The sequence below is a fragment of the Acomys minous genome, assembly GCF_964271855.1.
Source record: "Acomys minous genome assembly, chromosome: 7".
Taxonomy (NCBI): Eukaryota; Metazoa; Chordata; class Mammalia; order Rodentia; family Muridae; genus Acomys; species Acomys minous.
Genome location: NC_140488.1, coordinates 108,351,772 through 108,375,703, shown reverse-complemented (window position 1 = coordinate 108,375,703; position 23,932 = coordinate 108,351,772). Strand labels below are relative to the sequence as shown.

The window sequence follows — 23,932 nt, the reverse complement described above, 5'->3', positions numbered from 1 at the left end:
CCGTGTCAGAAGCCCTGGTCACTGGTACTATTGACGTCACTGAAAGTTGTCTTTCACAGAGGAGAACCGGAATGACAATGCCTTCTAGAAATTACACCCTGACAGGAGACAGGGCTTATTACAGAGGTCTCACTGGCTCTGAAACACACAGATGGGGTAAAACAGGAAGCCAAGGGCCATGGGGCAACAGGGAGAAAACAGGCCTCGGTGCCAACCCTAAGCCACAGAGTCCTGCGGCAGTTCACCCCAACAAATGCTTCCCAGGCAGAAAGAGGCAAGCAGTATCCTTACTGTTGGTTAATGGAGCCCTGGAGTCTACACTGGCTTGGGGGGAAAGCCCAGTGCTTTTGAGAGAGACAGAGAGACAAAGACAGAGACAGAGAGAGACAGACGGGGCGGGGGGGGGGGGAGAAAGAGGGGGGAATCTGTCCATGATGAGGGAGTCCAGATACAGGAAGTGGGAAACCCTTTTCTATCTTAGAGAGAACATGGAGCTATGTCTTGACAGAAAAAAAAAACATGAGGGGTCTCGCTGTCACATTAGACAGAGAAACTGGCATGTCTTGGGAGGAAGCCAGGGGGGGTCTCTGCCTCATTCTTGACCAGGAGAGGCTTGGGGACAAGACCCATGTCTGTTGGACATGCTTCCCCATTGGGTCAGTATTCATACTTTCTACTCCACACACAGCTACTGCTGCAGCGTAGGACTTGAAGAAGTCATTTAAGAGCTGGGTATGGTGATGCACACCTCTAGTCCTACCACTCAGGAGGCTTAGGTAGGAGCGATGTGCATTCAAGACCAACCTGGGATACGAAGTAAGCTATCCAGACCTCAGTTTTCCCACGTGTTTCATAGTGTTTGTTAACATTTTTATCATATTATTTATTTATTCTCCACAACCCCTCCCTGCCCCCCCCCGTGTGTGTGTGTGTGTGTGTGTGTGTGTGTGTGTGTGTGTGTTGCTCAGCCACTCGGGTACATACCCAGCTCTCTGGGGAGTGGGGTGGGGGTGGGGGTTGTTTGCTTCCTCTCCTGGCTTAGTTGTTGGTATGTTGCTTTCTTTTTCCTTTTTTTCTTTTTTCCTTTAGTGTATGTGCATTGGTGTTTTGCCTGCAAGTATGTTTATGTCTATATGAGAGTGTCAGGTCTTGGAGTTACAGACAGTTGTGAGCTGCCATGTGGTGCAGCAATTTGAACCCTGGTCCCCTGGAAGAGCAGTCCCTTTCACTGCTGAGCCGTCTTTGCAGCCTGGTAAGTTGTTTTATTAAGTGCTGAGATTACAGGCATTTGCTACCACATCTGCCTAATTCTTGAGATAAGATCTTCTTCTGTTTCCCAGACTGGTTCTTGCTGTTTGGAGCTCAAGAGATTCCCCCTTATCTGGGCACGGTGACATGTGCTTGTCATCTCAGCACTTGGAGGCTGAGACTGGTTGATTGCTATTGAATTTGAAGCCTGGCTTGTATAATTAGGTCCCCCAGGGGGGCAGGAAGAGGGAGGGGGAGATGGGGAAGAGCGCTGAGTAAGTCCCTGACACCATGACCAGTCTAGATAAGCATGGTTACAGAGTTGCTGAGTCGAATGCAGCAGTAAATCTATGGTTGGATGCCTCAGTAAGTCACCACAAGGAGATAGAATACACAGTGGGGATAAGGCTGCAATTGATAGTAAGAAAGCTTATAAGGCAGGGTGGTGATAGAGCTTAGGGGTAGAGCGCTCGCCACACATACACAGGGCTTTGGGTTCCATCCCCAGCACTGCAGGGGGGAAAAAAGAAAAAAGAAAAACGGAAAAACAGAGCAGAGCAGCAGGAGTAGGAGATATTTGGTCATTTATTCTAGCTGGGCAATGTTCATCTCTTTGTTCTCAGGCAAGATGACAGACGGGTCTTGTTTTTGTCACAACTGGTCATAGTCGAAGGGAAGGAAGCCTTGGGAAATGTGGGATCCTGCTGAAAAACAAATGCTTAATCTCTAAAGCCGGCTAGAGTTCAGAGGCTTTAATTGGAACCCAAGGCCGTATACATGCCAGGCAAGTGCTCTATCTAGCCAGAGATCAGCCCCTGAATGGCCTTCAAGTCAGGTATGTCTATCCACAAGTCACATAGCTCTATCCATAGTTGGCCACTTGGGTTGCTCACCACATCAGAGCTTAAGGTGTTGCCTCTGTGGGTGGCTTCTATGGCAGCACGTGGTCCTGTGTGGGAGGATGTAGTCACCGGGCAAGGCTTCAACAATGTGATAATCGCTCTGTAAAAACAAGTCTTTGTGAAACGAAATCCCTCCATCTTAAAACCAACACGGACTATTAGACAGCAGCAAGAAAGACTGGTTCTGAGCTGGTGAGGTGGTTCGGCAGGTAAATGCACTTTCCATGCAATGCTTGGCAACCTGAGTTTGGATCTCTGAAACCCACATAAAGATGGAAAGAGAGAACTGACTCCACAAGTTATCCTAATGCCCACACATGTGCCATATGGCATATGTGCCTGCTCATCATTCATACACACAATAAGTTTAAAAGTAATTTTTTAAAAACGTGTATTTGCCGGGCGTGGTGGCACATCCCTTTAATCCCAGCACTCAGGAGGCAGAGGCAGGCGGATCACTGTGAGTTCAAAGCCAGCCTGGTCTACAAAGTGAGTTCAGGACATCCAGGGCTACACAGAGAAACCCTGTCTCAAAAAATGAACAAAAAAATGCGGTATAGGTCTATGATGGCACACAGTCCAGCTTTGAGAAAAAAGGATGCATAGCATCACAAAGATGACTCTAAAGGACATTATACTAAATGAAATAAAACAGCCACAAAAGCGTAAATACCATTATTCTATGAGGTGCTTAGAACAGCCAAAATCTTGGACTGAACGTACAAGGCAGGGGCCAAGGGTAGCTGCGCAGGTGGCTCTGACTTCAGTTTTCAGCACCCAAATGATGGCTAGCAACATCTGTAACTCCAATTCCAGAGGATCTGATACCCTTCTCTGGCCCCTGAGGACACTATACACAGACATGCAAGTGCATAAAATAAAAGAAAAAGAAAAAAAATTCCTTTTTTTTCCCCCTTGGTTTTTCAAGACAGGGTTTCTCTGTGTAGCCCTGGCTGTCTTGGAGCTCACCTGTAGGTAGACCAGGCTGGCCTCAAACTCACAAAGATCCATGTGCCTCTGCCTTCAGAGTGCTGGGATTAAAGGTTTGCCCAACCACCCAGCAATAATCTCTTTGTTTAAAGTACAATGGGGGGCCGGGCCTGGTGGCGCACGCCTTTAATCCCAGCATTTGGGAGGCAGAGGCAGGTGGATCTCTGTGAGTTCAAGGCCAGCCTGGTCTACAAAGGGAGTCCAGGACAGCCAAGGCTACACAGAGAGACCCTGTCTCGAAAAACCAAAAAAAAAAAAAAAAAAAAAAAAAAAGAAAGAAAGAAAGAAAGAATGAGTAGCCATTACAAAAAGGGACTTACTACATCAGCTTCTATGACATGGGCTGGGTGGCTGGCGACCAGCTGGAGAGGCTGCGAGTCTAGTACCTGCTCCATCCATGAGTTTGGGTGCCTCAGCAGTCCCAATGTGGCACTAAAATCCTGGAGATTTCTGAAGAGCTACTCGTCTTTGGTCCGCTGCAGAAGGTTGAAGAAGATAGGTTCCGATGACATTGAAGATTGGAGCGGCTGCTGCAGGACAGACAACACTCGCCCACAAGGGAAAGCAGGAAGCAAGCAGCACTATGTGTTTCTCAGACCTCTTTAGACCTGGTATGCCCCACAGGGTATAGCCCAAGAGGGAGAGACCTTCCCCACAAATGATACTTCCAGAAAATGCCCAATACAAACACACTTGGGATTAGCTCTTATTTGATTCAAGATTAATCAAGGTAAAAAGAAGATTAACTAAACCAGGCACCAGTGGCCTTTGCCTGTAATCCCAGCACTGGGAGAGGCAGAGGCAGGTGGATCTCTGTGAGTTCGAGGCCAGCCTGGTCTACAAAGTGAATCCAGGACAGCCAGGGCTACATAGAGAAACCTTATCTCGGAAAAAAACAAACAAAAAAACTGAGAGAGAGAGAGAGAGAGAAAGAGAGGGGGGGGAATATAAAAGAACAAATAGCCCAGAGAATTTGGTTTCCACCACCTCACTTTTGGGAGGCTCACAGTATCTACTAACTGAAGCTCCAAGGCATCCCATACCCTCTTTTGGCCTCTGATGGGAGTCATACACGTTTGGCTGACATATGAGTAGACATGTATTTAAACTTTGATTTTTGAGACAGGGTTTCTCTGTATAGCCCTGGCCCTTCTAACACTGGCTCAGTGTGGACTAGGCTGGCCTTGAACTGAGAGATCCACCTGCCTCTACCTCTTTAGTGCTAAAACTAAAGGTGTGTGCCACAACACAAAGCAGCTTTTTGTTGTTGTTGTATTTTGGTTTTTCGAGACAGGGTTTCTCTGTGTAGTCTTGGCTGTCCTGGACTCACTCTGTAGACCAGGACGGTCTCGAACTCACAGAGATCCACCTGCCTCTGCCTCCTGTGTGCTGGGATTAAAGGGTGTGTGCCTCCAAGCCCAGCTGCTGTTTGGGGGTTTCTCAAGACAAAGTTTCTCTGTGTAGCCTTGGCTGTCCTGGACTTGATGTGTAAACCAGGCTGCCATGATCTCACAGAGATTAAAGTGCCTCTGCCTCCCAAGTGCTGGGGTTATAAGTGTGTGCCACTGTGGCAGGCTCCAACTTTTTTCTCTTAATGTAAAAAAAGAAAAGGAAAAAGAAAATGGTGGGCAATGATGGCATGTCTTTGTGGTCCCTTCTGCTTGGGAAGCCAAGGAAGAAAGATAGCTTGAGCCTAGGAATTTGGGGCCAACTTAGCAAGATCTTATCTCTAGAAATAAATAAATGCTAGTTTTTAACCTGTCAACTAAAATAAGATTTATGAGTGCTATACAGAAAGGCTGTAAAATCCCAGCTATCCATGTAAAAGAAAGCCATCATAAACCGGTTGGTGGTGGCGCAGGCCTTTAGTCCCAGCAAAGGCAGGCAGATCTCTGAGTTTGAGGCCAGTGCAACAAGTTCCAGGGCAGAGAAACCCTGCCTTGACAGACCAGAAAGAAAAAAAAAAGGCACTCTGTAGCCACCATCAGATTAGCAATTGCCTCAGGCAAGATCCGCCAATGGACACTAACTTTGAGTGCCTACTCTAGACTGAGAAAGAATTACGCAATCTCCGCTATCTCCTGACAGTGGGAGTTAAGCCTAAGCAAGATAAGGAATTCCTGTCTCAAGAAAGGGGAAAAGAAAACCCTCCTAGTAAGATACTAGATACATGGAAAAGTACATATGCTATGGAGAAACTGAACCGACATCGCCTGAATCAACTGACCAAAGCAAATACCAACAGTTTTGAGACTAATTAGTATCTTGTGCCTCCTGATAACCAAGTACATAGCAACACTTTGGTGTAATTCTTGCCCCAAATACATAATCTAAATCTAATCATATCAGATAAATCCACAATGAAGGGCATTCTTCCCATTAACTGCCTGCATTTTTTTTTTCCAGACAGGTTTTCTCTGTGTAGCCCTGACTGTCCTGGACTTCCTTTGTAGACCAGGCTGGCCTTAAACTCACAAAGATCCTCCTGCCTCTGCTTCCCGGGTGCTGGAATTACAGGCCTGTGCCACTGCGCCTGGATGACCTGAATTCTTCATAAACATCCAGACAAACAAAATGGAAAAACCCATGAAGATCATGACAGTTAACAAAAGACTGAGGCCCAGCATGGTGGTGCATGCCTCTAATCCCAGCACTCGGGAAGCAGAGGCAGGCCAAGCACGATGATCTGAGGTCAATCCCCAGGACCCACATGGTAGAAGGGGAAAACCCTTCTGAACCGCATATATTTGTCATGGCTTGTGTGTACCCATCCTCCTCCTCAATACATTTTTTTTTTAAGACAGGGTTTCTCTGTGTTAGCCTTGGCTGTCCTAGACTCGCTTTGTAGACCAGGCTGGCCTCGAACTCACAGCGATCCACCTACCTTTGCCTCCCGAGTGCTGGGATTAAAGGTGTGCAAGACCACACATTTATTTATTTATTTATTTATTTATTTATTTATTTATTTATAATAAATCAAATTAAAAGAGAGATTGGAGAGATAAGTCAGTGGCTAAGAACACTGGCTGCTCTGCCAAGGACCTGAGTTCAATTCTTGGCATCCACATAGCAGCTCACAGACACCTGTAACTCCAGTCCCGAAAGATCTAAAGCATTCTTCTCACTTGACCTACTTGGGCACTAGGCACGCATGTGATACACAGACGTGTATGAAGGCAAAACACTCACACATTTTTAAAGTAAATAAATAAAATTTAACAAAATGGAGCTGGTCGAAGTGGGGCGTGCCTTTAATCCCAGGCAGAGGCAAGCAGATTTCTGTTCTACAAAGCCAGACAGATTGGGTTACATAATGAGACCTGGCCTCAAAAACAAGTAAATGGGTAAAGGGGCCAGTGGTGGTGGTGTTCATTTTTAACCCCAGAATTCAGGAGGCAGGAGCAAGTGGATCCATCCCTGTGAATTCGGTGCCAGTCTAGTCTACACAGTGAGTTCCAAGCCGCTAGCCAGGGCTAGTGAGACACTGACCCCATTCCCTGACAAAAGCATATGGATCTCCTTCAGCTGTACAGACTTCGTTGTATAGACTGCTGCGCTCCATCCCTAGCACGGACGAAAGCAAGAACCACAAGCCTAGATGTGAAATAGCTCACTGGTGTACTGTTTTGGTTTTCATTCCTCCAAAAAGTAAAGCAATCCATACATAGATATAGACACAGATAAAGATAGAGGTAGATAGATAGACAGACAGATAGACAGACAGACAGACGGATATGCTTGTCGTTTCAGTTACTGTTTGCTTGGTTTTTGTTTGTTTGTTTGTTTGTTTGCTTGTTGTTGTTTTTTGTTTGTTTGTTTGTTTGTTTTTTGAGACAGGGTTTCTCTGTGTAGCCTTGGCTGTCCTGGACTCGCTTTGTAGACCAGGCTGGCCTCAGACTCACAGTGATCCACCTGCCTCTGCCTCCTGAGTGCTGGGATTAAAGGCGTGCGCCACCACACCTGGCTTGAGGCAGGGTCTTTCTATGTAAGCTGGGCTGGGCTGGCTACAGCACCAGGTGGACCTGGACTCACAGGTCGGCCTCTTCTTATTGATTTGTACATGTTCTATATACGGCCCCAAATATAGATATTACTTCTTTCTTTTTTGAGACAGGCTATCACTATGTAGCCCTTAAAAGCCTGGAACTCACTCTGTAGAACAGGCTGACCTGAAATTCAAATCATATGTCAACGAAACTGGCCTCAAACTCACAGAGATCCACCTGCCTCTGCCATTTTAGGGCTGAGATTGAAGGCGTGAGCCACTACACCCTCTGTATTCTACTGGTTTTGTTTGCTTGCTTGTTTGTTTGTTTGTTTGTTTGTTTGTTTTAAAATTTATTTTATTTTATTTTTATGTACAAGATTACCTGAGAGTTACAGAAGGCTGTGAGCCACCATGTGAGTCCTGGGAACCAAGCCTAGGTCCTCTGTAAGAGCAACAAGTTCTCTTAACCACTGAGCGATCCAGCCTTATAGGAAAGGACTTTGGGGGCTGGAGAGATGGCTCAGAGGTTAAGAGCATTGGCTGCTCTTCCAAAGGTCCTGAGTTCAATTCCAGGAGCCACATGGTAGCTCACAACTGTCCATAACGAGATCTGGTGCCCTCTTCTGTTGTGCAGGTGTTACACGGAGGCAGAACACTAGAAACGTAATAAGTTAATAGATGTTTTTTATAAAAAGGAAAGGACTTTATGTTTGTGTACCTAGCTGATGTAAGTATTTATGTATAGTATATATACACATATCCACGGTGTTAAACGGTTTTTCATTTGTAAATGTGACTACTAATTTCTTCCATTTCAATTCATGTTAAAAAGCGCAAGGCCATAGGTTGCATCCTCAGCCTGCAGGGACAGAGACTGGCAAAGAGTTTCTCCAAGCCAAGAACGGCTAATCCCGCCCTTTTGTTTAACAGAAAGGGACACCGCCCAGAGTGAATGGGCACAACTTCCTTAACTCCATACAGCCAGGCATTAATCTTATTAGAACCTGTTTTCCTTAGCTCCTGAGGTCAGGATGAGGTCAAGATTGACCTGGCTACGCTTCTCCGTTCACATTCACATTTGGAGCTAAGCCCCTTAATGCCCTATAAGTGCGCCTTAGGGGAAACGGGCCCTTCTTGGGGAGGTGAAGGTTTCATCAGCCTAGGAATAGAATTGACTGCGGCGGCGGCGGCGGCATAGGTTCCGTAGAGAACTGTGCTGCATTAATCCCTTTGTGCTGGTGCACAGAGACCAATACGGATCTTTCTCCCGGTCCAGTTTTTTAAGCACTCGGGTCGGTCGTAGCCTCCTTCCAGTATCAGCTGGGGTTACTTTGTTTGCAGGGGCCAGACTTGTGGGGAATTAGGCAAGCAACATCAGTTAATGATAAACCAAATACCTACAACTAGCCCTTAGGGGTCGATAAGGCGCCTAGTGAGTGTTCCTAGGTGACATAGTCATTACCTACAAAAGCTTCTGGTCCCTGCGGCTAAGGAAGACTGGAAATTCCTTCAGATTCCTCAAGAGATAGGAAGGGAGGAACGTCGGCTTAGTTTTCCAGCCGCGACTAGGGTCACACTGGTATCTAGACTAGAGGGATCACTGGGGCGAGAAACCCATTTGGCAGAGAAGGGGTGAACCCCTTCCCTCCCTTATCTTTTCCATCTTGGTTCTCAAGGACTACAAAATAATCATTAGGAAGTGTTTTCTTGGAACTTGAGAAATTCTTGCGCCCTGAACGTTCTGGAGCTGGAATAGCAACTGGCCTGAAAAGGACACCCGTGAACCTTCTGTGCGCCGACGTGCTCCAGCACCCCGCGCCCCTCAACCCAGCCGCTCCTCCTCGCGATGCTCAGGCTCACTCCTCCCGGTCCCCGCCCCGCTCCAGCCCTCCGATTGGAGAAATTCAGCTGCTGGCCCGCCCCGGGATTTAAAGGGCCCGCTCGGCCGCGCCACCCTGGGAGCCACTGCTGGTCCCGGCCTTGCGGCCTGCGGGGGAGGCTGCCGGGAGGAGGTGGCGACAGTGGCAGCAGTGCGCGTCCCCGGCCCCCAGGACCACGGCTTCCTTTCTACCAGGTAGGTCTTCAGTAGTGTGCGCGCGGCTCCCACTCTCCCATCCTTAAAGGCTGGCCTCCTGGGCACAGATCTGTACCTCTTGTCCTGGGACCTCGACTGCATCACCTATAGGGCTCCCTCCCTGGTATGTCCCCTGCCAACACTTCCACCTTCCTGCATTCCCTCGACCACGGTAGGGCTTTGTTGGCGGCTCTTCACTGAGTAGGGTGAGATGAAGCTCGGGGAGGATACATCCATACAAGGAGAGATGCACACGGCCCCTAAGTCACAGACTCCCCCTTTTTTGCTTTCCACGCCGAGTGACTACCTTGGAAACCAAGGAGCCCATTTCTTATGCCCCATTTGATATATAGGTCTAGAATGCATATCCTTTTATCAACAGTGGCCAGACTGTTCTCAGCATTCAAGACGCACAGGTCCTTCATTCCCGGCGGGTCACAGTGCATCCAGAACACCCACTGATATCACAGTTGGTGGCTCAGCCCGATGTCCCTGATATTCACATGCTCCCCGCCCCCCAAAGCTTCCAATAGCGCCCTGGGGTTTTGGCAGTCCCTGAGCTGAAGTCCTGAGTGCACAAGTCCAAACCTTGATTGTGGGCAGCCCTATGGACATCTTACTCCCTCTGTGTCCTCCCTTTGGCAGATCCATCTGTCCATCCATCTGTGTGGGTCCACAATGGCCTCCTTCAGCCGACAGGAATTTTTCCAGCAGCTACTGCAGGGCTGTCTCCTGCCTACTGTCCAACAGGGCCTTGACCAGATCTGGCTGCTTCTTACCATCTGCTTTGCCTGCCGCCTCCTTTGGAGGCTGGGTAAGTGCCTGCCACACTGTATTCCACCAAGCTATACCTTACCCTGCCATGTCCTACCATGCCCCATCCTGCCATGCCAAACCAGGACCCTACAGGTCCAGCCCCAGCACATCCCATTAAGCTAAGAAGCCCCATTCCCCTAGAACACACACCTCCAGCCACACTGTGCCACATCCTTTTAAACCAAGACATGACCTTCAGCATTCCTGCACTCTGGGACGGGTGGGATCCTGAACTGTCTCTAGTCCAAGGCTAGTAGTCAGACCCTGTAATGCTGACATTACAAGCATCACGTCCCAAAGTATCGTAGTTACAAGGCTTGAAGAGTCTGCCAAGTTGAAGTTTTCACATGCTGGGTTTCCAAAAGGTTGGCGTTATGAATTTCTGTAATCAGGACATGGAGACATTTCTGGGTTCTTAGATCCTATGTTTCCACAATCATAGCAAGTCAATATCCAAATGAGAAAGTTCAAATCCCCAGGATTCCCATAGGATACAGAGATTTCTGAAAATCAGAAGTTCTCCCATCACTTTTTCCTTTTCATCTTAAGTGGATGGTTTCCTTTCCCCCACCCAGGTTTATCATTTTGGCACACGTCAAAGCTACTGAAAAGCTGAAAGAATACCATATATATAGATAAATCATCCTAGGTTCACAGTGTGCCACAATAGATTGCTCTGGTCTGTATCATCTTTCTGAATCATTTCAGTAACCTGATGCTATCATGACACTTTGCTCCAAGTCCTTCAGTATATGGTCCCTGAAAACAAAACTCAACCCCCCCCCACACACACCCATACCCACCAGCTCCACCCCTGCAAAATTTTAATCTGGATGCAATACTGCCCAACAGAAATTGATAAAATTTTTTTCAGGGTCCCTGGAATGTCCTTAGTAGATGTTGCCAGTTATTTATTTATTTATTATATTTGTTTTTTTTTTTGAGACAAGGTTTCCCTGTGTAGCCTCTGGCTGTTCTGGAACTCACCCTGTAGACCAGGCTGGCCTCAAACTCATAGAGATCCGCCTGCCTCTGCCTCCCAAATGCTGGGATTAAAGGCGTGCGCCAACACTGCCCAGCCATGTTGCTCTTTAAACTCAGGCCTTGCCACACATCAGTTCTTCAGTGCCACCTTTGGGTCCCCTTCAACCCCTTTGCCCAGACTGGGCCCTATTGCCCACGTCCTCCTTCCTCTCTTGCCAGCCCACCAACCTCCCGCTTCTTGTTTTGCCTCCCTGTCTCTGTCTCTCTGTCTCCCTCCCACCCTAAGGGTTACCGTCTTACCTGAAGCATGCAAGCACCGTGGCAGGTGGCTTCTTCAGCCTCTACCACTTCTTCCAGCTGCACATGGTTTGGGTCGTGCTGCTGAGCCTCCTGTGCTACCTCGTGCTGTTCCTCTGCCGACACTCCTCCCACCGAGGCGTCTTCCTCTCCGTCACCATCCTCATCTACCTGCTCATGGGGTATGGGTGTGCATCCTCACCCTCACCCTGTTGGCAGGAGGCAGGCGGGTCCCCAAGGCCTTGGCGAAGTGGTCCAAGATAGGATGGCACGAGATTCTAAGAAAGAGAGGAGTCAGGGACCATCATAGTACAGGGAGATATCAGAAAGAGTGACGAGTGTTCCTGAAGGGAAGCCGAGACATTTGGCCTCCCGTGAGGCTGTACAGGATAGGTTGAACATGGGCTTCCCCAGAAGGAGGGGGTCCTGGGGATTTTTTTCCTTAATGTGTTGTGTGGGTCAAGAAGGCAGAACCCCTTCAATGCCCTCCCCTGCCCAGCCCCCCGCCCCCATAGTGTCCAAAGCCCTAGGAGGCGTAGGGCCAAGACCATCACCTTTTTTCCTCAGTGAGATGCACATGGTGGACACCGTGACATGGCACAAGATGCGAGGTGGGTAGCTCTGCCCCCTCCCCCCCCCACTTCCCTCCCTCATCTCCTGAGAGCCTGGACCCTGACACTTTCCTCTCTGACTTTTCCCTTTGTAAACCACTGTACAGTGCAGGTGTCCCTTCCCCCTACCCTGACCCCACCACCTCCTTCCACCTCCCACCCCCCACCCCCAGCATCTGGGTCTCTCTCTGTGTCTCTTTCTGCCTGTCGTTGTATCTCCCTTTCCTATCACCTGACACCTGGCACACCCTGTCTTTCATGGTGACATGCTTTTTTTGTCCATACACTTGACCACGGGCCCCACACATAGGGGCCCAGATGATCGTGGCCATGAAGGCGGTGTCTCTGGGCTTCGACCTGGACCGGGGCGAGGTGGGTGCAGTACCCTCACCTGTGGAGTTCATGGGCTACCTCTACTTTGTGGGCACCATCGTCTTTGGGCCCTGGATACCCTTCCACAGCTACCTACAGGCTGTCCAAGGCCGCCCACTGGTGAGCTCCTGGGTGGCCAGGTGGGCAGGGACTGTGGGAACCGCCACGGGGCAGTGCTCATGGATCCTTGATCCCACAGAGCCGCCGATGGCTGAAGAAGGTGGCCCGGAGCCTGGCGCTGGCCCTGCTGTGCCTTGTACTGTCCACTTGTGTGGGCCCCTACCTCTTCCCCTACTTCATCCCCCTCGACGGTGATCGACTCCTTCGCAAGTGAGCACAGCCTTCAAGGCCCCTGTGTAGCAGTGAGGGGTTGGGTAGAAGCCTGGGTCTTCCCAATTCTGAGCCTGTCTCTTAATGCTTCTGTCTGTCTTCTGTTACTACAGCAAGAAACGCAAAGCCAGGTAAATGAGGGCAGGTGCTGAGGGCAAGTGGGCTGACCAGGGCTGGGCCAGAGCCTTGGACCAATTGCTTCCAGACATCTGAATCTGACTGACCTCCTACCCCGTTACCGCCCAGAGACCAAGTGTCTGTCTGTGGATGTCTTTTTGAGCACGCTTGGCTTTGTGACTCCATGTATGACTGACATTCCAACACTACTGTGTCTGGAGGTCCTCGTGTTGTGCCAATAGAAACAAGTTATGTGACTGTAATGGAAAGTGGCAAGTGTGTATTGGTTGGTGATTCAAAACTGTCTATGACTCCAGATAACAGTTGAATTGTTTGCCTGTGGCCACTGATTCCCTAAGTGTGGGACTGAGAATCCTAACTGGCTGGCTGTGTATTGTCAGTGGTGGGCTTGTGTGGCTGTCACTGCCTAGGGGACACCTGGGTCTGTGATTCTGGCTTATCTGGAACTGTCTGCCTGAACAGCATGCAGTGTGCCTGCTTGTGATTGATTCTGCTAGTTTGTCTGCCTTCTTGGACTGCCTGCTGCTATCTGACTAACGGGTTATGACAAGCTACAAGCCTGTGTCTGTGTTTGCCCAGGACTGTGTGGCTGTCTGCTAACTGTTTGGTTGTGTGACTCCTTACCCTTACTCACTGGCTCCTGGTTATGTCTGATATTGAACTAGACTCCAAAAAGTGGCCAGGCATTGTGGCGCACGCCTTTAATCCCAGCACTCACGAGGCAAAGGCAGGAGCATCTCTGAGTTCAAGGCCAGCTTGGTCTACAGAGCGAGATTTGGAACAGCCAGGGCTACCCAGCTATGCAGAGAAACCCTGTCTCTAAAAACCAGTGAGAGGGAGGGAAGGAGGGAAAGAGAGAGGGAGGGAGGGATCGAGAGAAAGAGAGAGGGGGGAGGGAGGGAGGGAGGGAGGGAGGGAGAGAGAGAGAGAGAGAGAGAGAGAGAGAGAGAGAGAGAGAGAGCAAGCAAAAACTGGAATCACTTGACCAGCGCCCCTATGTTAAACAGCCAGCCCCAAGCCCCAGGCCTAATTGAAGTACCTCTGTGTTTTGCAGTGCAGGACGCTGTCTGCCTGTGACATTGTCTGTGAAATTGACAGTGTATGTGTGCATAGTGAGCATTTAACTGTCTCTGTATCTCTCGAGGTATTATTTTATTGTCTTATAAGGTGGCTCAATCTGATTTAGAGAATGGAGAGACTGAGAACATTTTTGTATGGCTGTGTGGCCATTTCAGTGTGTAGGGCCATGTCATAGGCCAGCTCACCCATTCCTTTGAGCCGCGTGAAACCCATCACCTGACAATGGATGTGTGTGATCATCATTGTCTGCCTCTTTTGCTACCATGTTTCTGTCTTACCTGTGAAGAACTCAGGCCAACTTCGAGGCCCTCTCTGACTCTCTTTTCTCTCTTCTCTGCTGCATTCCTGACCCCTGGGGGCCCTAGGGGCACCATGGTAAGGTGAGTCTACAAGGCTGGGATACTGTGAAACATGGGGGTGTCGTGTGGGGGCCTGGATGTAACGCCTCTCTTTCTGGCCTTCTCTTCGCAGGTGGCTACGAGCCTACGAGAGTGCTGTCTCCTTCCACTTCAGCAACTATTTTGTGGGCTTTCTGTCTGAGGCCACAGCCACATTGGCCGGGGCTGGCTTCACGGAGGAGAAGGACCACCTGGAATGGTAGGGAGGGCTTTGGGGCCCCTTTTCCCACAGCGTCTGCCTGAAGGAACTGGAGGGTGATGGGAGGGGCTCTTGGGGTGGAACCGATTAAGAGGGAAGCATAGTAGCCAGATAGCTTGAGGTACCAAGTGTAATGTGTCTGGTTTGCCCACAGGGACTTGACAGTCTCTAGACCATTGAATGTGGAGCTGCCCCGGTCCATGGTGGAAGTTGTCACAAGCTGGAACCTGCCTATGTCTTATTGGTTAAATAACTGTGAGTCACCAAGTTGCCGCTCCAGTAAAGTTGGTAACCCAGAGCCTTTCAGACATTTGGACAGCAAACATTTACTGAGCAGCTACTGTGTGATGGGCGCAGAAGATACACAGGGCCGTTAGAGTCTCTCAGTTTGTAGAATGCATTCACGAAGCCCAAAATTTGATCCCCAGCACAACATCAACACTGGGTGTGTGGTCCCTGCCTGTAATCCCGGCTCTATGGAGGTGGAGGCTGGAAGGTCAGAAGTCCAAGGTCATCAGTTCTATAGAGCATGTTTTACGTCAGCTTTGGATACAGGAGATCCTGTCTCAAAGACAAGACATCTTAGGGACAAAAACAAACAAACAAACAAACAAACAAACAAACAAAAAACCACTCCACAATATTCACTAACCTGGTCGAACCTGCGATTTGAAGGGTGCATAATAAATAAGAAAAAAAAAACATGCAGTGAGTCAGGTAGTGATAAATGCCACAGTAAATAGTAATCATGTTGTTGAAACAGGAAGGGAAGAATAGGAAGTGGTGTGGCAATTTAAAATAATCTATCCAGGGAAAGTTGCACTGCTGCTTCAGCAAAGAGCTAAGGAAAGTGAAGGAACAAGACATGCAGATCTGGGGGGGATGGGGGGGGCAGAGAGGAATGAGATGGCTGGTGCGAACAGCAAGTGCAAAGGCTCTGAGCTGGGAGTTTGCCTGGTGTGTAAGAGAGACAGCAAAGGGGTGCGGGAAACCTCACTCCATGGTGGGGCATGGCAAGCCTCTGAGTCGCATCCCCAGGATTGGAAGGATTAAGGTCTTTGGGCAGGCTCAGTGAGCAAGGAGGAGTAGGGAATAGTAGGATATGGGATCTGACAGATCCGCAAGAGGCTCCCGGACAGAGAGACTCAGAGACAAACACTCTGGGCAGAGCTGGGATCAGAGGAGAGTTATCTGGCTTGTAACTGGATCCCTTTAGCGGTTTTGGGTTGGTTGGTTGGTTGGTGGTTGGTTTTGTTTTTTATTTTTGGTTTTTCAAGACAGGGTTTCTCTGTGTAACATCCCTGGCTGTCCTGGAATTCACAGTGATCTGTCTGCCTCTGCCTCCCGAATGCTGGGATTACAGGCGTGCGCCACCACGCCCGGCTTTGTAAGTTTTATTTTTATGTGTGTAGGTGTGAGGGTGTCAGATCCCCTGGAACTGGAGTTCCACACAGTTGTGAGCTGCCTTGTGGCTGCTGGGAACTGAACTCAGGATCCCCGGAAGAGCAGACAGTGCTCTTAACCTCTGAGCCATCTCTCCAGGCCACCCCCCCCCCCGCCTTTTTTTTTTCCAACTGGATCCATTTGGCTAGATGAAGGAGGAAATTGGAGGGAAGGAGGATGGGAGCAGTGAGCAGGTCGCTTTGGCCTGGGATTCTGAAGGAAGAACTGATAAGATTTGTTAAGAGTGTGGGTGTGTGGGAATGTAGATTTTTGCCCTGAGGACCTGCGAGGGGGGTGATGGTGACATTGAATGAATGACTTTAGGAAGTCTGGCTGCAGCGGGCTGGAAGGAGGACTGCGAGGTAATTTTCAGGCATGTGACAGTTGGGGACTTCCTAAAGACTTTCTCCTGAGGGTTCCTACAGGTGATGGTTATCATCCTCCCTGTGACTCTCTGCAAGGGCTGGTGGACGGACGTTCCAGAAATCTCGACCTGTCTCTCTCCCACTTGCAGATGTTTTTAAGAATGCTCTCCGCCTGGGGACTTTCTCAGCTGTGCTGGTCACCTATGCAGCCAGCGCCCTCTTGCATGTGAGCAAGACAGACCTGGGTGAAGGGAAGCTGGTTGGGGTGGGGGTGGGGGGTATAAGTGCCTCCTCTTCACCCTCGTTGTCCCCTTCCCCGGCTGTCCAGGGCTTCAGTTTCCATCTGGCTGCTGTATTGCTGTCCCTGGCATTTATCACATATGTGGAACACGGTAAGTGCAGAGAGCCCAGGACAGGCGGATGGCTCAGGGGAGACTGGCTCCAGTGTTTCCTAAGGCTAACCTTTCCACGCTGTCTAGTCCTCCGAAAGCGCCTGGCTCAGCTCCTCAGCGCCTGCATCTTGTCGAAGCGTTGTCTGCCAGACTGCTCACACCGGCATCGCTTGGTGAGGGTTCATCATGGGTAACCTTGGACCCAACACTGCCCTTCAAAAATGCCACTTCTGTCTCCATCTGGTATCTGTCGCTGGGTGCTTGGCCTCCTCTTCTTCTGGTGCTTGAGCCATCCCTAAAACCTCACCCTCTATTCACTGGCATCTGTTTCTCTAACAGGCATTTATTGAGCACCTGCTGTATACACACCTGGCATTCGTTTCCCCCACTGAACATTTATTGAGCACCTGCTGGTTCTAGGTGCTGGAGACAAAGTGGTGAACAAAGCAGGCCAAAGTCCTGGCCCTGTGGGACAAAGATTTTAATTGGGGAGACAGTAAAGTCAGTCAAGGCTAATAATAAATAGTCAGGTTGTCAGTAGCACTAAAGCATAAGGGAAAGGGAATAGGAAATGTGGTGGTTTCTCTTTAAAGAGAGGAGGGAAGCATCTCAGGGGTAGGAGACACCCAGTGTAAAAAGCCCCAGCCCACCAAGGGAATCTCTGAGCAACAGAGAAGAGGCCAGTGGGGCTTGAGCAGAGCAGAGAGTAAGGGGAAAGGGGCAAAGATGGGCCCTCTAGGTCAGGGTGGGATTTGTTTTGGTTTTGTTGTTGTTTTCATTCTGTTTGCCATAAGAAATGCAGAGCACCTCACATTTGTCTCCCACCCGGCAACGATGCTCATCACCATACCCCCTGGCTCAAAGCCTCACCATTCTTGCTCCTCTGCCCGACCGCTCGCATCTCCCCCAACCGGGACGCCCTCGTGGTTACCAACACCCTCATCCTTGGATACCTCTGAGCTCCCATAAGAGGCTCCTTGAACCATCTCTTTCCTATCTCGGGGTACCCTGGGCACCCTTATTCCCGGAACCCACAGGGCTGTGTGTGCCGCCCCCTCCCCCCGCCCCCCCCCCGCCCCGGGCTTCCCCTGCACAGGTGGTGGTGGGGGACAGTGAGCAGGTCCAGCTGCCAAATATGTCCGTCTGTCCCCCACAGGGCCTGGGGGTACGAGCCTTAAACTTGCTCTTTGGGGCCCTGGCTATCTTCCACCTGGCCTACCTGGGCTCCCTGTTTGATGTCGATGTGGATGACAGCACAGAGGAGCAGGTGAGGTGGGGCCCTGGGCTGGGAGGGGAACCAGGGATGGCAGTTACTGTCTGGGGGGACCCTTGAAGACCAACGCAAGGTCGTGTGTCTTAGCTTGTACAAATGCCTTGCTCCATTCTTCCCCTTGGTTCTCAAAGTTAGTCATTCTGTTGTCTCTTTCCTTTAAGGAAACTGCAATCCTACTTATTTACCCTCTAAAGTTCCTTCTGTTGAGCTAGAGTACAAAAGCCAGGCTCCTCTCTCTCTCTCTCTCTCTCTCTCTCTCTCTCTCTCTCTCTCTCTCTCTCTCTCTCTCTCTCTCTCTCTCACTGTTGGGAACTGGCTACACTTCCAAGCCCCAGGTTTTACTTTTGTTCATAGCTTTGATTGAGACAGGGTCTCGTGTAACCCAGGCTGGCCTCAAAGTCACTATTTAGCCAACCAAGGTGACCTAGAACTTCTGATCCTCCTGCCTGCACCTCTCAAGGGCCTGGGATTCCCCGCAGGTACCCACCATACCCAGTTTGATGGGCTGCTAGAGATCAAACCAAGGGCTTGCTGCACAGCATGTAAGCATGCCATGTTACCCATCCCAGCCCCAGGAGTATGTGTGTGTGTGTGTGTGTGTGTGTGTGAGAGAGAGAGAGAGAGAGAGAGAGAGAGAGAGAGAGAGAGAGAGAGAGAGAGAGAGAGAGAGACACAGAGACACAGAGACACAGAGACACAGAGACACAGAGACAGAGACAGAGAGAGACAGAGACACAGAGACAGAGACAGAGAGACACAGAGACAGAGACAGAGAGACTGAGACTCAAGCTTATTATGTAGCCCAAGACAACCTTGAAATTTTTTTTGTTGTTTTTGGGGTTTCTTTGGGGAGGGTTTCTCTGTGTAGACTAGGCTGGCCTGGAACTCACAGAGATCCCCCTGTCTTTGCCTCCCAAGTGCTGGGATTTGGGGTTTTTTTTTGAGACAGGGTTTCCTCTGTGTAGCATTGGCTGTCCTGGACTTGCTTTGTAGATCAAGCTGGCCTCGAACTCACAACAATCTGCCTGCCTCTGCCTCCCGAGTGCTGGGATTAAAGGTGTGCACCACCACTGCTACCCTGCTTTAACCTTGAATTCCTTTCTAATCCTCCCTCCCCACCGCCCTTATGCTAGGCAATAGATTTATGCCTCTAGTCCCAGTTGATGCAACACTGGGGATGGAGCCCAGGGCTTCCTGTGCACTGAGTAATCACTCTACCAATTGAGCCCCAGCTCTAGCCCTATTCGGCTTGAAAATGTTGTGTTCTCTGGAATGACACATATAGGTGCCAGCTACTCGTGATGCTGAAGCAGGAATGTCCTGTGAGTCCAGGCATGTTGCCATCTGGACAACATAAGTGAGAACCACCCCACCCCCCTTTTTTAAAACATTCACCTGAAAATTTCTATACTTAGAGCTGTCCGTGATGGCACACACCTTTAATCCCAGTGCTGGGGAGAAAGAGGCAGGTGGATCGCTGTGAGTTCGAGGCCAGCCTGGTCTACAAAGCAAGTCCAGGACAGCCAAAGTACACAGAGAAACCTTGTCTGGAAAAATCTAAAAAAAAAAAATTCTATACTTATTATGGAGGCAGGGTCTCTCTACATAGCCCTGGCTGCCCTGGAACTTGCTCTGTAGACCAGGCTGGCCTTGAACTCACAGAGATCCTCCTGCCTCACGAGTGCTGAAAGTAAAGGTATGTGCCGCCACCTCTGGCTCTATACTATTTTTACTCATATCAAATATACAAATTTCAGGTATATTCATTTTATAATTGAGAACAATTTGAAAATTAGTTCATACGGCTTTTGGAGAATCTAATTTTGTTTTCCTTTCACTTTTTGTCTTTCTTTTTGGTTTTCTTGGTTTTTTTTTTTTCTTTTGAGATCGGATGTCATTGTTCCCAAATCTAGTCTCAAACTCCATATCCTTCTGTCTTAGCCTCTCTAGTAGTTGGATTTTTAAGTTGTGTAGTTGTTTTTGAGACAGGGTCTCTTCAAGTAGCCCTGGCTGTCCTGGAACTCACTATATAGACCAGGCTAGCCTTGAAGTATGTTTTCATTCTTTTTTTTAAAAGGATTTAATTATGTATTTTATGTCTATGGGCATTTTGTCTGCGTGTATGCACACTGGAAGAGAGCATCATTCTACAGAACTACAGTTGCAGATGGCTGGGAGCCACTGTGTAGGCACTGGGAATTGAACTCAGGACCTCTGGAAGAACAGCCAGTGCTCTTAACTGCTGAGCCATCTCTCCAGCCCCGATTTTTAAATTCTTTTCTTTTTTTCCATACCAGAGTCACAAGCAGCAATTTTATGTTTAGTAATAAGAAAATGATAAGATAATACTAGGCAGCAGATGCAAATATTAGAATATATGAGGTTTATTAAGTGAGCATGGGGAGAGAAGGAAAGGGGGAAGGGTACCCCAGAGAGGGGGAGACAGAGACAAAGACAAAGGAGGAGAAAACGGGGATAAGAAAAGAGAGGATTTTTTAAATTCTTAATTGAAAATAAAAGTTCGTGGTTTTTTCCTAATTAAAAGCTTTTTTCTAATTAAAAATATTTTTAATTTTTTTTATTCAAATTGAGTGTAGAAATTTTGGGGTTGCAGCATGACATGGTGACATGCCTTTACTCCCAGCACTCAGGAGGCAGATACAGGAACATCTCTGAGTGGAAGTCCAGCCTGGTCTACAGAGAGAGTTGCAAGGCAGCCAGAGAAACCCTGGCTCCTAAAAAAATTTTTTTTAATAAATCAATAAAAATTCTGGGTGGGGGGTTGGTTCTGTGTTGTTGCTGTTTCAGTCCTAGACTCAGTATTAGTCCAGGCTGGCTTGAAACCTGTTTGTCAAATCTCAGCCTCCCTAGTGCTAAGATTACTTGTATTGTGAGTAGTGCTGGCGCATGCCTTTAATCCCAGCACTCGGGAGGCAGAGGCATGCGGATCGCTGTGAGTTCGAGGCCAGCCCGGTCTACAAAGTGAGTCCAAGACAGCCAGGGCTGCACAGAGAGACCCTGTCTCAGAAAACCAGAAAAAGAAAAAAAAAAAAAAGCTAGGTGTGATGATACCCACCTACGATGCCAGCAATCTAAGGGCTGACCCAGGAGGGTCACTTGAATGCATGAGTTCAGACACAGCCTATACAACATAGTAAGGCTCTGTCTCCACATGAAAAAAAATCTGGCCAGGAACGCCTGTAATCCCAGCACTTAGAGGCAGGTGGATGTCTGGGAGTTCAAGGCCAGCCTGGTCTGCAAAGTGAGTCCAAGATAGCCAAGGCTACACAGAGAAACCCTGTCTCGGGAAAAAAAAAAGGATGAAATGTGCCAGTCATCATGCCCATTTTGCTGGTTTTTTTGTTCTGGTTTGGTTTGGTTTTAGATTAAAAAAAAAAATCCTCCTTGCTTCACTGTCCCAAATAGCTGAGCTTATAGACATGCACCACCGTGCCAGGCTTTAACATTTCTTAAAACATTTTCGGGTGGCATGTGACGATACATGTTTTTAGTCCCAGCACTCTGGAGGCAGAAGCAGGTGGATTTCTGTGAGCTCCAGACCAGCCAGGGCTGTATAGAGAGACCCTATCTCAAACAAACAAACAAACAAACAAACAAACAAAACACTTTAGGGCTGGGGGTGTAGCTCAGTGGTAGGGCTCTGGTAAAGTATATGCTTGGCATATATGATCCTTAGCACCCTCAAACAAAAAAGTAAGTATTGTAGATAGCATCTCAAACATACACACAATATATTTTAATGTCTTTCCCCGAGTTTTTTCCCCCCTTGAGACAAGGTTTCTCTGTGTAGCCCTGACTGTTCTAGAATTCACACTGTAGAGCAGGCAGGGCTCAAACTCAGAAATCTGCCTACCTCTGCCTCCCCAGTGCTGGGATTACAGGTGTTCGCTACCATGCCTGGCTCCCCCTCCCCTAGCTTTTAAAAATATATAAAAATATATATATGAGTGCTATATCTGCATGTACACCTGCAGGCCAGAAGAAGGCATCAGATCACATTATAGATGGTTGTGAGCCACCATGTGGTTGCTGGGAATTGAACTCAGGACCTCTGGAAGAGCAGACAGTGCTTTTAACCTCCGAGCCATCTCTCTAGCCCCCCTCCCCTTTTTTTCATTGCAAGAAGGCGACAATGGTTTACTTTGTCCCTTATTGGTAGACACTCAGATTTTATTTTCTTTTTTTTTTTAAGTGTTTATTTTTCTTTTATGTGCATTGGTGCTTTGCCTGTATGTATGTCTGTGGGTGTCAGATTTTTTTGGAGTTACAGACAGTTGTGAGCTGCCATGTAGGTGCTGGGAATTGAAGCCGGGTCCTCTAGAAGTACAGTCAGTGCTCCCAAGCGCTGAGCCATCTCTCCAGCCCAGACACTCAGATTTTCAGCAGTGGTGTCATATGCAAGTGACTTCAGTGACAAGCATGGCCCACCACATCCAGCACATTGTATTGTTTTTGTTTCATTTTATTTTGTTTTGTTTTGTTTTGTTTTGGTTTTTGGAGACAGGGTTTCTCTGTGTCATAGCCCTAGCTGTCCTGGAATTCTCTTTGTAGACCAAGCTGGCCTCAAACTCACAGAGATCTGCCTGCCTCTGCCTCTGGAGTGCTGGGATTAAAGGCAGGTGTATGCCACCACACCCAGCTCTGTATTATTTTTAAAATGACTTTTCTCACACCTTTAATCCCAATACTTGGGAGGCAGAGGCGGGCAGGTCACTGTGAGTTTGAGGCCAGCCTGGTCTAAAAAGCGAGTCCAGGACAGCCAGAGCTATTACACAGAGAAACCCTGTCTCAAAAAAAAAAAAAGGAGTACTTTTTTTTTTTTTTTTTGGTATGCTGGAAATCAAAACCTAATGCCTCTTGCATGTAGATACACACCCTCTCCTGTCAAGCTATATACTCAGCCTGTTAAAATGATCTTTAAAGAAAACAAGCAAACAAGCAAAGTATATCTGGTCACCCTTCATAACTCCATAGACCCTTCTGCTACTTGGGGATGTGAAAGAGTACCAAACATCCCCCGGGGCAAAGGCTGGGTTTTCCTGAGACTCTCTGTCCTTGTTAGATTTCAGAACCATGACCTCTTTCTCTCCCACAGGGCTACGGCATGGCATACACTGTCCACAAGTGGTCAGAGCTCAGCTGGGCCAGTCACTGGGTCACTTTTGGATGCTGGATCTTCTACCGTCTCTTAGGCTGAGGCATATGACGCTCATGATCCCCCTTCAATGCCCTTCCTTAGGGTACCAACTCTGATGGGGGATGAGGGAAGGCCCTTTCTCTACTCCTTGACCCCTCTCCATTCCTGAGCCCCAACACCCCTACACACTACAGACAAACAGCCTTTCTCCGTGCTTGTCAATTCTCACCCCACCGCAGGCGGGAAGGGGGTGGTCCTGGTTGAGGCGTAGGAGTGGTGGCTGTTGGGGGAAGGAGAGAGGAGCAGATCTAGGGCCTCCCCGCCTGCCTTCTCCCTTTTTATATGCAGTTTGTTATTGTCAAATAAAAGTAGAAACACAATAGGCTCGTTCTTCACTGAGGAGAAACGAAAGAAGGGGCACCGCGGATAAGGGTGCGGAGACTGTAAATCATGAGGAGGAGGCAGATCGTGATCTGTTCGAGATGACGTTAAGACTTTATGAATAAGCCAGGCACTCCTTTAATCCCAGCACTTGGTGGTGGTGGTGGTGGGGCAGAGGCAGGTGGCTCTCTGAGTTCGAGGCCAGCCTGGTCTACAAAGTGAGTTCCTCTGGAACAGCCAGGGCAGAGAAGCCCTGGCGCTGGCGGCGCGCGGCGGGGGGGTGGGGGGGGTGGGGGGCGGGGCGGGCGGGGGGTTGCGGGGAAGAAGAAGAAAAATTGATTTGCTATTTAAGCCCAGAATGACAGGGTCCTGGTCCTGCTTGCTTGGAACAGGAACAGATTTGGTCTACAGAGTGAGTCCAGGACAGCCAGGGGCTGCACAGAGAAATTCTGTCTCGGCGGGAGGGGGGGGGGAGGAGGGGGGAAATACACGG

The 23,932-nt window shown here is 48.9% G+C and overlaps 1 protein-coding gene across 7 annotated transcripts; it reads left to right on the top strand.

The window, feature by feature from the left end:
• Window positions 1-1,125: 1,125 nt before the first annotated feature.
• On the top strand, window positions 1,126-23,438 carry PORCN (porcupine O-acyltransferase). 7 transcript variants are annotated; one of them, XM_084789490.1, is made up of 15 exons: window positions 1,126-1,252; window positions 8,805-9,202; window positions 9,848-10,016; window positions 11,289-11,481; window positions 11,867-11,910; window positions 12,221-12,402; window positions 12,482-12,612; window positions 12,726-12,743; window positions 14,196-14,210; window positions 14,302-14,427; window positions 14,582-14,682; window positions 16,385-16,461; window positions 16,564-16,627; window positions 17,784-17,894; window positions 23,017-23,438. In XM_084789490.1, exons 2-14 carry the CDS (start codon window positions 8,975-8,977, stop codon window positions 17,861-17,863), a joined length of 1,428 nt encoding a protein of 475 aa, XP_084645616.1. In that variant the 5' UTR covers window positions 1,126-1,252; window positions 8,805-8,974; the 3' UTR covers window positions 17,864-17,894; window positions 23,017-23,438. The 7 variants fall into 7 exon arrangements, with proteins under 7 accessions (XP_084645616.1, XP_084645613.1, XP_084645614.1 ...); XM_084789487.1 differs by lacking the exon at window positions 1,126-1,252 and adding an exon at window positions 16,715-16,800; XM_084789488.1 differs by lacking the exons at window positions 1,126-1,252; window positions 14,196-14,210 and adding an exon at window positions 16,715-16,800.
• Window positions 23,439-23,932: the final 494 nt, after the last annotated feature.